The sequence below is a fragment of the Notolepis coatsorum genome (assembly GCF_963971535.1).
Source record: "Notolepis coatsorum genome assembly, chromosome: 14".
NCBI lineage: Eukaryota > Metazoa > Chordata > Actinopteri > Aulopiformes > Paralepididae > Notolepis > Notolepis coatsorum.
This window is the reverse complement of record NC_140178.1, coordinates 102056045-102069419: the sequence shown is the minus strand read 5'-3', so window position 1 is coordinate 102069419 and position 13375 is coordinate 102056045. Positions and strand designations below refer to the sequence as shown.

General features: G+C 47.3%; 1 protein-coding gene across 1 annotated transcript in view; it reads right to left on the bottom strand.

Moving 5' to 3' along the window:
* Positions 1-10305: 10305 nt before the first annotated feature.
* LOC311239947 (uncharacterized protein) overlaps positions 10306-13375 on the bottom strand; it is a 19720-nt gene continuing 16650 nt past the window's right edge. The window contains exon 5 of the mRNA XM_084328391.1: positions 10306-11163. Within this exon, the coding sequence (XP_084184517.1) occupies positions 10957-11163 (207 nt within the window). The 3' untranslated portion in view covers positions 10306-10956. The remainder of the gene's footprint in view (positions 11164-13375) is intronic.

Here is a 13375-nt window from a genome sequence, read left to right as displayed (position 1 = left end):
TTCATCCTCCTATCAGACATGTTGTGCATTAATTGTGTCTTTTGTGTGGTAGGGATACGATGTAACTCTTAGCTTGATTGCTGAGGTTGTGCTAAATCTGCTGGAGAAACTTATTTCCTAAAGGGAAATTGGTTTGGTTGCTGTCATGTGTGCTTAGCAAGGCCTGTGGTCGATACTAATCAAGAATGATGTATTCTCTCATTGTGAAAAAAACGGCGTTCCTCTGTTGAATGTTTTTGCCATTTTTTGTAGGTGATGATGGGTTGTGTGTGTCATGTGACCTACAACTGGGTTGTACTGGCCACAGAAGCACATGTGTATGTTGGACCGGGGTTCTTAGAGCCCTCTCTATTCTGTGTTTTTCCTTAGTAAAAATCAGATAGCAGGTTAGCTCATGCGCTGTGTGGAGCTGTGAAACGCTTCATAGAGCTGACTATGACTGTGTCATATTCTCTTTTTGTCGTTACATCGTATCATGGGTGTGGGGTCGTAAAGGGGTGAACTGGTAACCTTTCCTCTCCCCATTGTTCTGTCGGTCAGGGGTACACCCCCTGTCCTTCAAGGTTCCCGTCACGTGGCGGTTCGGCACGTTACGGGGGGGGGGGGGGGAGGGGGGGGGGGGAGGGAGTTCCTGGTCCCACGGCCTGGTATATTGGGCGTGTGCACCGCAGGAATTCCCCCGCCATAGAGTACGTCACCGTGCGCGTCTCTGTTGGTAGGACTTCCGTGTGCTGTTCAGGTCCATGTGATGGATCTGTTTTCAGGGGGGGTGGTCAGGGCTCCTCCTCACCAAGCGCCTATTCAGGCCTTCTGTGAGTTCGGACTCCTTCTTCCATGTGAGGAAGCCTCCATCAGAGTACAGAGCCTTCCTCCTCAGATTGTCAAAGTGAGTGGACCCTCTAGAAGGGTCCTTTTCTATTGTATGTATATTCGATTCAATTCGTTTATTGAGTGTGTATGGGTTCAGTGCCTCTTCCCCGGAGGCCCTAAAACCAGTTTTTTACATGGCTCAAGGTGCAATATATTCTTTTCAATCTGTACAGCTCGCGTGGGAAGTCTCTCTGGGGATCCCCGTCTCTTTCCTATGGGAGGGTGGTGGGATGTAAAAATGTGAACATTTTTTACCCCGGCTGTGTAGACTGGGATACATACTGTTGATGCTTCCTTCTTTCTATTCCAGAAGTGTTGGAGTTAGGGAGTGTCACACCCCTCTTGTCGTTCCCCTGGGCGCCTTGGGGATTCAATGACAGGTCTAAATAGCCTGTTCATTGATGGGGGTGTGTCCCGACGCACGTATAGTGCTAGCTCGCTGTAAACAGGCGATTGACTGGCACGCCTTGGTTGCTTGTGGTTGAAACAGCGTTTTTATAAAGCAACTGAGATGGGGGTTTTTCCTCTTCCGACGACCACATCCCATGACCTGGGTGGGTTGTCGACGGATTCTCGTTCATGTCTGGGGGATGATGACGGGATGGATCTGAACATATGTGGTGGGGTCTCACGCCCTTGGGGTGGGCCACCAGGCGCGGTTCGTCCGAACGTCTGGGTGGCGCCTTCTTTTCATGTTAAGATCAACACGCATATCTGCCCTTCTCCTGGAGTAGGCATGTCGGCGTGGTTAGGGCACGGGACTGGTTCTGGTCACGCTGGTCCAGATCAGTTGAACCCGTTGTCCGCCGGGGATGCAGATCTGCTGTTCTGGTACCCTGAGGGACTTGGGCTTTTTTCAGGGGGAAAAATGCCAGGTCGGTCTGGGTGTCACAGGGTTAAGCGCTATGGAGACCCTGGTTGGGTATGTTTTTACTCAGCACTGTCGTCATGGCTTACAGCCATGCCATTCTGTACGCGCTCGATCTCGTCGGATCTCGGCCGCTACACAGGTTGGTCCTGGTTAGTACTTGGTTGGGAGACCGCCTGGGAATACCAAGTACGGTGTGCTTAGGGGCTGGTTCTCCATTATTTTTCGCTCCTCTCTCACGCATGGCGAAGAGGGGCCTGTGGGGGTGGTTTTTTGACCTCCTCTGGTGACCCTGTGCTTCCCGTACCGCCAGGCCCGGTCCGAAGTGATGTTTGCGACCCGTAGGCCTGGGTTAACCCTTTTTGGAAACTGAAACACTTGTACTGCGGTATAGCCGGTGTATACCCGCAGGTGTGTTTTGGAGTTTTTTCTTGAGGGGTTATAGGAACAACCACCGCATTGGGTAACACCGAGGTGGTTGATTCCCTGGTGTGTTGGTGCAGTGTCAACTCCCCGGTTTACCGTTTGAGGGTGCCCCTGCACGTTCATGACGTCTGCCAATCGTGTCAGCCTTCTCTGCCTCGACCCCTCTGGGTGGGGGTTTTTAAATGGAGGCTTGGTCATGCAACAACGCCAGCATACGCCCCTTCCACCGGGGCAGCTGTGTTCAGCTGTCCCCTCTGGCGCCTGTCTCGTCCGCAGTCTCCAGGCTAGGGTTAACAGCCTGTTGCCTGGTTTTTCCCCGGTGCGCTGCCTGCTTCCGTTGGTTAACCTTTTTTGTGTGCTTACGGCCATGCTGACTGTCTGTTCTGCAGGGTCAGTGTGCCAGGCGGTGTACTGTTGGGGGGACGGGGCCCGCTCGGCTTACGGCCATACCGACCTGGACACGCCCGATCTCGTCCGATCTCGGAAGCTAAGCAGGTTCTGGCCTGGTTAGTACTTGGTTGGGATACCGCCTGGGATTACCAGGTGCAGTAACTGGGGGGCCTTTGTCCGAATACGCTGGCGATGTGGGGGGCGGGGCACTACGTGCCCACCTGGTGGGGTCTTGATGCTGGCATCATGGACTTCTCCGGGCCCCCATTCCAGGGAGTCCAGTCCTTTTGGTGGGTCTGGGTCTTCCTTCGCGCTCCGCTGCTACGGCCTTGCCACGGGGTTGGGTTTGCCCTTGACCCCGTGATTCTGGGGGCAGTAACGAGGTTGTTCCTCCGTTCGTTCCCGGGTGGCATGCGGGTTGTGCGTGTGTGTAGTTGTGGGGTCAAGCCACGGTCTGCTCACCCTGTGCGTTGAGTTGCTTGAGTGCCTCTTCGCACGGTCGGGTCCGTCGCCTTCCCGTGAAGCCCCTAATAGGGGGGATACCCTCCATTAGGGGGGGTCGGGGGGGCTCGGCCCTCCCTGTTCTGATGGTTTGTGGGGGGCTGTCAGCGGGGTGTATTTGTCGGCCGTTGGCTCTTGCTCGGCCTCCCTTGTGCAGAGAGCGATGCCGAGCGAGAGCGATACGATACAGAACGTTAGGTTATGACTATAACCAAGTTCTGTTAGTATAGCGAAGCTCGGCATCCGACGCCGCTGCAGCCTTTGACCTCGCCTTGTGGCGAAAGCTTGGGAAGGAGGCGAGTGGGTGGCCCCACCCCTGCTTATATGGGTAAGCTGATAGGGGTGTGGTCAGACGAATATTGGGATTAAAGGTACATTGTGGTCTTTATTCAGTGCGCGTGCACATATGCGAGATAGTGCAGAGAGCGATGCCGAGCTTCGCTATACTAACAGAACTTGGTTATAGTCATAACCTAACGTTAACGGTAGAGAATAGGCTGGTTTTCAATACAGTTAAATATTTCAGGAACACTGTCTTTTTGTCTCAACCTGTTTTCTTATACAAACAAATTGTCATTTCTTGTTTTACTAGGTCAGCCGATGATGGACAGATTATGTTACCACGTCCAAAATCAAATGCTTTAAAGAGGACTGTTGTTTATCGTGCCATCAATCATTGGAATAACTGCCCACTGAACATAAGTAAATTGAATAGCAAAGTGTCTTTCAAATACCACCTGAGAATGCACTACTTAAATATGTGAGCAAAATATTCTGATGTTGATAATGATGTCTACAATGGTTTACTGTTTTTAGATTATCATTGTTAATTGTGATTGTCATATGTATCTCATGTTGTTATGTTTTGTGTTTTCTGTTGTCTTTCTGTGTGGACCCCAGGAAGACTAGCTCGCCACTTAGGTGGCAGCTAATGGGGATCCTTTTAAACAATAAACAATAATGAATGAATGAATGAATGAATGAATGAATGAATGAATGAATGAATGAATGAATGAATGAACGAATGAATGAATGAATGAATGAATGAAAAATGGTCAACGTGTGATGACCCTGTATTCCTGATGAATTATTAGTCTCTAGTGTTATGTTGTAGTGGTAAGGTGGTCCAGTTAAAAAAGGTTATATATTATATATAATCCTGCTATTATAGCAGGATTGAAGTGAAACAGTAAGGTTCCCTAAAATGGAAACACTCCAGTACAAGTACCTCAAAACTGAACAGGCCACCGTACTTCTTCTCCAGAGTCAGAGAAGAAGATAGATATCAATTGCCTTTCTGTGTGTTCAGTAGAAAGCTATCCGGCTGCGAGCTAGCCTAGTTTAGCACAAATCAATGGAAGCGGATATGGACCAGCTAGCTAGTTAGGCTAGTGGTCCGTATCCGCTTCAATTGGGCAGCCGCTAAGGTATAGGCTATAGCTTGCAGCCGAATTGCTTTCTACAGAAATCTTCTCGTCTGACTCTGGAGAAGACGGTAAGCACATTTCCCATAATGTTGGCATGTTCCTCTAAGAAGACACTGTCTTTTCACAGGCTGTAGCGTATCTCCGGAGTCAAATGACCTGTGTCCTAATCAAGTATATAGGGCTCGTCCTTCACCAGGACAGCTCAAAGGGATTAATGGGACTATGTGGGACTAATGGACAATGTTCTGCCTGCTGGGTCTTTATCAGCCTTCACCCACAAGCTGTCTCCAGCTGTGCTGTCCAGGTCCACCCATGAGGAACTCATGTCTCTCTCTCTCTCTCTCTCTCTCTCTCTCTCTCATCGGTTCCCCCCCAAAAACACAACATTATGCATACTTTTCACAATAAATAAAATAATAATTTGTTCTTACTTGCTTGCCTGGGTAAATAAAGGTTAAATAAATGTAAAAAAGATATATATATATATATTTTCTTTTTTGAAAACCGATACGATAATTTTTCCGATATTACATTTGAATGCCAATATCGGCCGATAATATCGGTAGGCCAATAATATCGGACATCCCTACCCACAAGCTGTCTCCAGCTGTGCTGTCCACCCATGAGGAACTCATGTCCCTCTCTCTCTCTCTCTCTCTCTCTCTCTCTCTCTCTCATTATTCAATTCAAAATAGGCTTTATTGGCATGAAATATCAAAGTACTTATTGCCAAAGCAAGTCCAACATACAAACAATAACATATAAGCAATAAAAAATACCATAACATTACCAATAACAGTAAAACAATCAACAGAAACTCATTAAATTACAAAATAATCATTCAAATTGTTATGGTTTGTAACCGACCCCAATCGCACAACACAAGACAGGTATGAGAGTAAGCCAAAACAGGGCATTTATTTCTTACATAACAAAAAGCGGCACAGTCCCTTTAAGGGAAAACACAAAAACACTAGAGTCAAGGAAATATGGAAAAGCGGCACTGTGCCTTTAAGAGGCGAACAGGCTAAGGGACTAAGGCTAAGGGCCAGGGCTAAGGACCAGGGCTAAGTGTCAGGGCCAGGACCAGGGGCACTGGAGAGGGGGACAGGGACAGAGGCCCGGAGAAGCGGGCTGGAGACAGGGACAGAACAGGGTTAAGGCCTTGGACAGGGCGAGGGCCAGAGCTGCTTACAGGGATGAGGACAGGGTTCCGACGGCGGAGGCCTGGCATGGGGACAGGGGCCCGACGGCGGAGGCCTGGCACGGGAACAGGGGCCCGACGGCGGAGGCCTGGCACTGGGACAGGGGCCCGACGGCGGGGGCCTGGCACGGGAACAGGGGCCCGACAGCGGGGCCTGGCACGGAGATCCTCCTCCTCCTCTTCGGATGCTGCAGACGGGCAGCGCAGAACAAAGGGGGTCCCAGGGGATGGGAACACGCCGTCCTCCCGTGGAATACTAGGGAGCGACGACGAGCCTCACCCCCAGGAACGAGGATCACGAAGAGACGCCTTCCTCCCGTGGAATCGGGAGCGATGACGAGCCGGCTTGACGTCTGGAGTGGGAACACTGGAAAAACCTCCCGTAGAGAATTAGAGAGCGAAGACGGTGTCCCACTCCAGGCAAACGGCGACAGGTGGTGATGGCTGGCACGTCGTCTCACGCCGGAGACGCGGCAGGTGATGGTAACGTACAGGATGGTAACGTACAGAACTCCATGAACACAGAGTGTACACAGATACAGATACAGAACGAACACAGAGTCCAGAACACAGAACGACCCGACCAGGACTGGAGGGGAGTCTGCAACCTATGTACTCTCCCGAGGTGATTGCAAACTCCCAACAGGTGCGTGAAGGTAGAGGATCAAGGATGTCCAAGGGTGGGGGCTGGTGAAGAGTAGAGGAGAGTAAATCATCGCAAGGGTGGGGGCTGGTGAAGAGTAGAGGAGAGTAGACAGGGAAAACACAGGAAAAAGGTCCAGGGACAGGCGAATCCTCACACAAATCAAATCAAATTTATTTGTAAGGCCCGACAACACACGTTAATGTCCCCATGGGCCGGACACGTCTTCTTTAAACAAGTCAAGAAGAAACATCACAATAAGTCAAGAACAAAACAAGGACACCATAAAGTCCAATACATTTTAAATAAATGCTAAATAAATGCAACACTCCCAGACATACCCCACGCGAAGGTAAGGAAAAACTCACAAAAATCTAGCAATAGGAAAAAATGCACCACAGGCAATGTGGAGGAGAGAACCCTTAGAAGGGCCATTCAAGGGGGGATCTCCCTTCTTAGATGTCGGTGATAGTAGTGTTGCAGTAAAAACAGGCGAACAGTTGGTAAGCATGCACTCATGTGTGTAGTGAAACACAGATAAGTGCATGCGATAGCAACTGAACATTTTGAAAGATTAAAGATAGAGCTGATAGCGGATCTATTGGAGGCAAAGGGGCGGCGGCGCAAAGAGGGTCGCATCCTCCCGGTCTTCATCGCCGGACATCCAACACTCCGGTCATCACTCCGGGACAGCCACTCACAGGGAGACAGGGAGACGGGACAGGCGTTAGACAGCTCACATGATTGTGATGGGCGGACATAGCAATAGATACAAGTGGTAAGCATATGTGAATAGCATAGATATATGTAGTAAGCATATTATGTGAATAGAACAGAAGTACTTAACCCAGCAATGAAACCACGTTGACAGACCACGGACAAAAGACGGTAAGAAGCTGATCCATGGCCTCGGTGGTGCACGTACGGTCACTGCAATCTTGGCCAAGACCCAGAGACATCCACCACCTTGGTCAGCACTACGAGACAAGCACTCAGAGAGATGGGGGGGGGGGGGTTAGAGAGTCCCCATGTTTGTAGTGGGCGGAGATGGAGCAATAAATACATGTAGTGAGCATATGCATACATGGTGACAGTAGAATCATATAGTATAAGAAAATTGTGAATTTCATTCAATCAGGTAATCATTTTACAGATGTAGCCACCCAGAAACATATATTTACAGAGCTTGTTCTCTTATTGTATGACAACAATCTATATATTTTGCAGCTAATACTGCACAGACTTTTCTCCCCACATATATATAACAGCTTTTGACAACTCTCTCTTTTACCCTCTCTTCTATTTCCTCTTTTACCCTCTCTCTTCTATTCCCTTTCTCTCTATTTACCCTCTCTCTCTCTTCTATTTCCTCTCTATTCCATTTCTCTCTATTTACCCTCTCTCTTCTATTCCCTTTCTCTCTATTTTATTTCCTCTCTTTTACCCTCTCTCTCCCTCCTCACACCCTCTCTACCTTTTACCCTCTCTCTCTCCCTCACACACCCTCTCTTTTACCCTCTCTCCCTCCTCACACCCTCTCTACCTTTACCCTCTCTCTCTTGTACCCTCTCTCTCCCTCACACACCCTCTCTTTTACCCTCTCTGTCCCTCCCTCTCGTACACCCTCTCTCTTTTACCCTAACTCTCTTTCTTCTATTCTCTCTCTCTCTCTCACTCTCTCATTAGGTACTCAATTGGTTCTGAATTCCAGCAGGTAAATGGAACATACTGTAGCGACCCTGGGATTTGGGTCGGTTGGTCAGCCGAGCTGTCCGAGCTGTCTGGAGGGTTGGCAGAGGGGAGGGGGCAGGGGCTGACCTGGAAAGGTATAAGACTAGAGGGTGTGGCACCTAGGGTGCGCTCTCTTGAGGCATGGGCATTTACAGTGATGAGTCCACGGTACCGAAGCCTTATCTGATGTTTAAATAAAGAAGCAAAGTGAGAACTAGCCTTGAGTCGCGAGTCGTCAATAACAAACAACACCAAAAGGTGGGTTTGTTACAATACTATGAATAACTCATCCGATGATAACATTGTGTGAACTGTTTAATAACCAGTGTGAATTCCAGATGTGAGATGATTGATGGGGAAGAGACAGTTAGAGCATGGAATCCTACACGCGGAGTGCATTTCCTCAAACGGCCACAAGGTGTCAGAGGTCCGCAATGTTGCCACGAGTGCTGTGATCTCTCTGCTCTGGCAGATTCATATTTTAATGGTGAATTAAAACATCCAAAAGAAAAACGCATAAATAATTCCAACCAGTCTAAATGTTTGATGGAGAAAACACTTTATTTACATAAATATAGGGCAGATGAGACCCCTGTACGGCAGGAGCCTCAGTAGTGTACGTGTGCGTGAAGGTTACAGACTGACTTTGTGGGCAGAAGGAAGCGGGTCTGGACACACGCAGGTCAGTATTTCATCACTGTTTTCACTTCCCTGTCACTTCATCCACTGCTCCATCAAGCATGGCTGTCGTCTCTATGGCTGCGTTCACACCGCAAGCCTAAATGTGCAATTCTGATTTATTGCTCAAATCTGATCTTTGTGTTTGGCTGTTCACATAAATTATTATTTTTTTTTTTACGTGGCCAATATCAGATCCCAGCATGAACTGGTCACACTCCTGTACTGTACTGACCCGCATGCACACATGAACAATAAAGAAGATGTATGTAAACATGGAGGGCACTGAGGTCACAGTTTATGGATTCATTTATAAGTTGATGTGCAGACGCAGTGTGGAGGTTAATTCACGAGCATGTGATAATGGGGGCGAGGAGGAGGTGAAAGAGAGACATTTCTTCTTTCAATATGCTTTCAAACACAGAACGGTTATGATGTACGACGTCCTCTCAATTTGTGCTTGTGAAGAAATATCACCCCATTAGAAAAACAGAAAAGAAAAACACCTCCATGTCTGTATCCACTGACCACCTCCATCACAGCCGTCTTCCATGTCTGTGTTCACAGAGTGACCCCCGCCACAGAATTGTGATGAATGTCAATCTAGAGTGACGTCAAAGTTGGATGAATTCTGACATAACTGTTCTTCAGACTGAGGTCACGTTGTAAATAGGGATGCACCGATCCGACTTTTTCAGTCTCGATACCGATACCGATACCTGGGCTTTGGGTATCGGCCGATACCGAGTACCGATCCGATAGGCCTACCCATTGTTCAATTGATAAACTGTATGCCTCACTGTGTGGAAGAGACTGGGATCATTGTTTTGTGCAAGGCAACATCAGGCTTGACTTAAAACATTACTTTCCTAACTTAGTGAAACAAAATGTAACAAATTAACACATAGATATAAATGTACTGAATTGTTATTTATTATTATATTATATTATAAAATATATATATATTTTTTTATCTGATATTTCTTTAGTTTTTTTTTATACCCGATCCAGCTATATTAGTCATATCGGGGGGCCGATATCCGATATCAATATCGGAGCATCCCTAATTGCAAAGAATCAGACCTGTATCTGATTCAGGACCACATATGAAAGTTGCCCAAATAGGTATTGAAAAGATCAGATTCCATGTGATGTGATGTGTGCTGTTCACACTGTCATGAAAGAATCACATCTGAGTCACATTATGAGTAAGACGAGATCTGGGCCACGGTCACCTGCAATGTGAACACAGCCTACGAGGGAATGAACCGTACAAAATGTAAGGCAGGCCTGGTCCACTGTAAAAAATAAAATGAGAAAACATCATATTTTACAGCGTGGGGGGGGGGGGGGGGGGAATGATTCACGGAGGCACGCGCTGACCTGAGGCGAGGTGAAAAAGCAACTTCTCAAACCCGCTGAAACCGTCAGGAAAAGGCACTCTCTCGCCTTCGTTTTTATTTTTATTTTTTACCCGGCAATGACGAGAAGCTAAAAAAACACCCGCTGTAGCTCCAACAGCACAGGCTCCACAAGGCGCAGAGTGATTTCAAAAACAGTTCCTCGTTTGTAGGTCTTTGGCTCAGAGACACAGCGAAAATGACGAAAGCAAACAATGATAGTCTAACAATACACGGTACAATCTACCTCACTCTAATCCATAAAGTGACGAAAGAAAAAAAAACACATTTCCATCGTGTTTACGACGGTATTAGAATCCTTCTCGTTTTCATTATAGGTTTCTCTTGACTTCACCTCAGTCCCTGAGATGTACCGGCCACCTCGTATCGGCTGCAAGTCCAGCTTCCCTTTTCGTTGGTGAAAAACCAATGTTTTTTTTTCTACTTCAAAAAGTTTTATTTTCTTTCACAATTTTAGGGTTCCAATAAAAACAGCCGTCAAGAAGTATTCTTTTAACATTCAAGTGTGCTTGTCAGCTTGTCATTGTTATCGTTTATTTAAAAAATGTACGTAGGGCCAAGCCAGCTGTACCCCAGCGGAAAATTCCTTTGTCACTCCTCAGCGTATACACAGTCCCAGAAGCCTCTCCTGCAGACGTCTGGTCGCCAGGCCTCTGGCTGGGCTTCCACAGAAAGAGAGAAGTGAATCTGTGTCATCTCGTGTCCATTCGGTAGCGTCGGCAAGTTCGTACTTCCTCTCTGTCTCCACCCCTCCGCCCTTTGATGAGGAGGAGGGAGGGTGTGCTGCGTGGGGAGCGTCACCCGGGGGGGGTGGTGGAGCTGTTAGCGGCGGCGTGGTAATCGCTGGAGCACTGAGACGACGTGTCGGTTCGAGCGTCGGGTTCCACGCCTGTCACGACGCCGGCGTCCTGGGGATGGGAGACGTCCGCGTTGGATCCGAGGATGTCGTACGGCACGTCGACGGACTGCTGCTGACGGACACTCTCCTCGTAGGTCGGCGGCGACTGTGGGAGGGACAAGGAGGAGGAGGGGACAGCTTTAGTTTAGAGCACTAGAAACTAGAGGAAAGAAGAGTACAGTACTAGAAACTAGAGGAAAGAAGAGTACAGTACTAGAAACTAGAGGAAAGAAGAGTACAGTACTAGAAACTAGAGGAAAGAAGAGTACAGTACTAGAAACCAGAGGAAAGAAGAGTACTAGAAACTAGAGGAAAGAAGAGTACTAGACACTAGAGGAAAGAAGAGTAGAGTACTAGAAACTAGAGGAAAGAAGAGTAGAGTACTAGAAACTAGAGGAAAGAAGAGTACAGTACTAGAAACCAGAGGAAAGAAGAGTACAGTACTAGAAACTAGAGGAAAGAAGAGTACAGTACTAGAAACTAGAGGAAAGAAGAGTACAGTACTAGAAACTAGAGGAAAGAAGAGTACAATACTAGAAACTAGAGGAAAGAAGAGTACAGTACTAGAAACTAGAGGAAAGAAGAGTACAGTACTAGAAACCAGAGGAAAGAAGAGTACAGTACTAGAAACTAGAGGAAAGAAGAGTACAGTACTAGAAACTAGAGGAAAGAAGAGTACTAGACACTAGAGGAAAGAAGAGTAGAGTACTAGAAACTAGAGGCAAGAAGAGTACAGTACTAGAAACTAGAGGAAAGAAGAGTACAGTACTAGAAACTAGAAACTAGAGGAAAGAAGAGTAGATAGATAGATAGATAGATAGATAGATAGATAGATAGATAGATAGATAGATAGATAGATAGATAGATAGATAGATAGATAGATAGATAGATAGATAGATAGATAGATAGATAGATAGATAGATAGATAGATAGATAGATAGATAGATAGATAGATAGATAGATAGATAGATAGATAGATAGATAGATAGATAGATAGATAGATAGATAGATAGATAGATAGATAGATAGATAGATAGATAGATAGATAGATAGATAGATAGATAGATAGATAGATAGATAGATAGATAGATAGATAGATAGATAGATAGATAGATAGATAGATAGATAGATAGATAGATAGATAGATAGATAGATAGATAGATAGATACTTTATTAATCCCCTTGGGGAAATTCAGGGTATCTCGCAGCTCACACAGTATACAGACATTGACCGTTCTCATTCAGTTATTACACGTTATGTCTGCATCATGAATAAAAAATAAGCACATGATAAAATTCAATTAAATCATATCCATCAATGTTAATAGGAGCGTGATTAGATAAAAGCAGGTGTATAAAACAGTGTATAAAAACAGGTGTAAAAACAGGTGTAAAAACAGGTGTAAAAACAGGTGTGTGGGTCAGAGGTCAGGTCCCCCGCACTATATTACGCTGTTGTACAGTCTGATGGCAGTGGGGACAAAGGACCTCCTGTGCCGCTCAGTCCGTGAGTGCAGGGAGATGAGCCGTCCGCTGCGACTGCTGCTCTGCCCCACCAGGGTGTGGTGGAGAGGGTGGTTGGTATTGCCCATGATGGCCAGCAGCTTGCTCTGCGTGCGGCTCTCCACCACGGTCCCCAGTGGGTCCAGTCTCCTCCCCACCACTGAGCCAGCCTTCTTGACCAGCTTATCCAGCCGCCTGGTATCCCTGGCCGTGGTATTACCACCCCAGCAGACAGCGGCGTAGAGGAGCACACTTGACACCACTGCCTGATAGAACATGAACAACATTTCCCCACACACATTAAAAGACCTGAGCCTCCTAAGGAAGAACAGCCGGCTCTGTCCTTTCTTGTAGAGCGCTTCCGCGTTTGCAGCCCAGGCCAGCTTATCGTCCAGGTGCACGCCTAAATATTTGTATGTCTGCACCGTCGCAATGTTGTTTCCCCGTATGCTGACTGGTTGCAGAGGTGGTTTCGACCTGCGGAAATCCAGTACCATCTCCTTGGTCTTTTTTGCGTTCAGGAGAAGGCCGTTCCGTTCGCTCCAGTCGCTGAAGGCTCCCACCTGGTCCCTGTACTCTCCCTCCTGTCCCTTCCTCACACACGCCACAATCGCTGTGTCGTCCGAGTATTTTTGGACGTGGCAAGACTCAGAGTTGTAGTTGAAGTCTGCCGTGTAGAGGGTGAACAGGAACGGAGCGAGAACAGTCCCCTGTGGAGCCCCAGTGCTGCTGACCACTGTCTCCGAGACACAGTTGCCCATTCTGACAAACTGTGGTCGATCTGTCAGGTAATCTGTGATCCAGGAAGTGAAGGA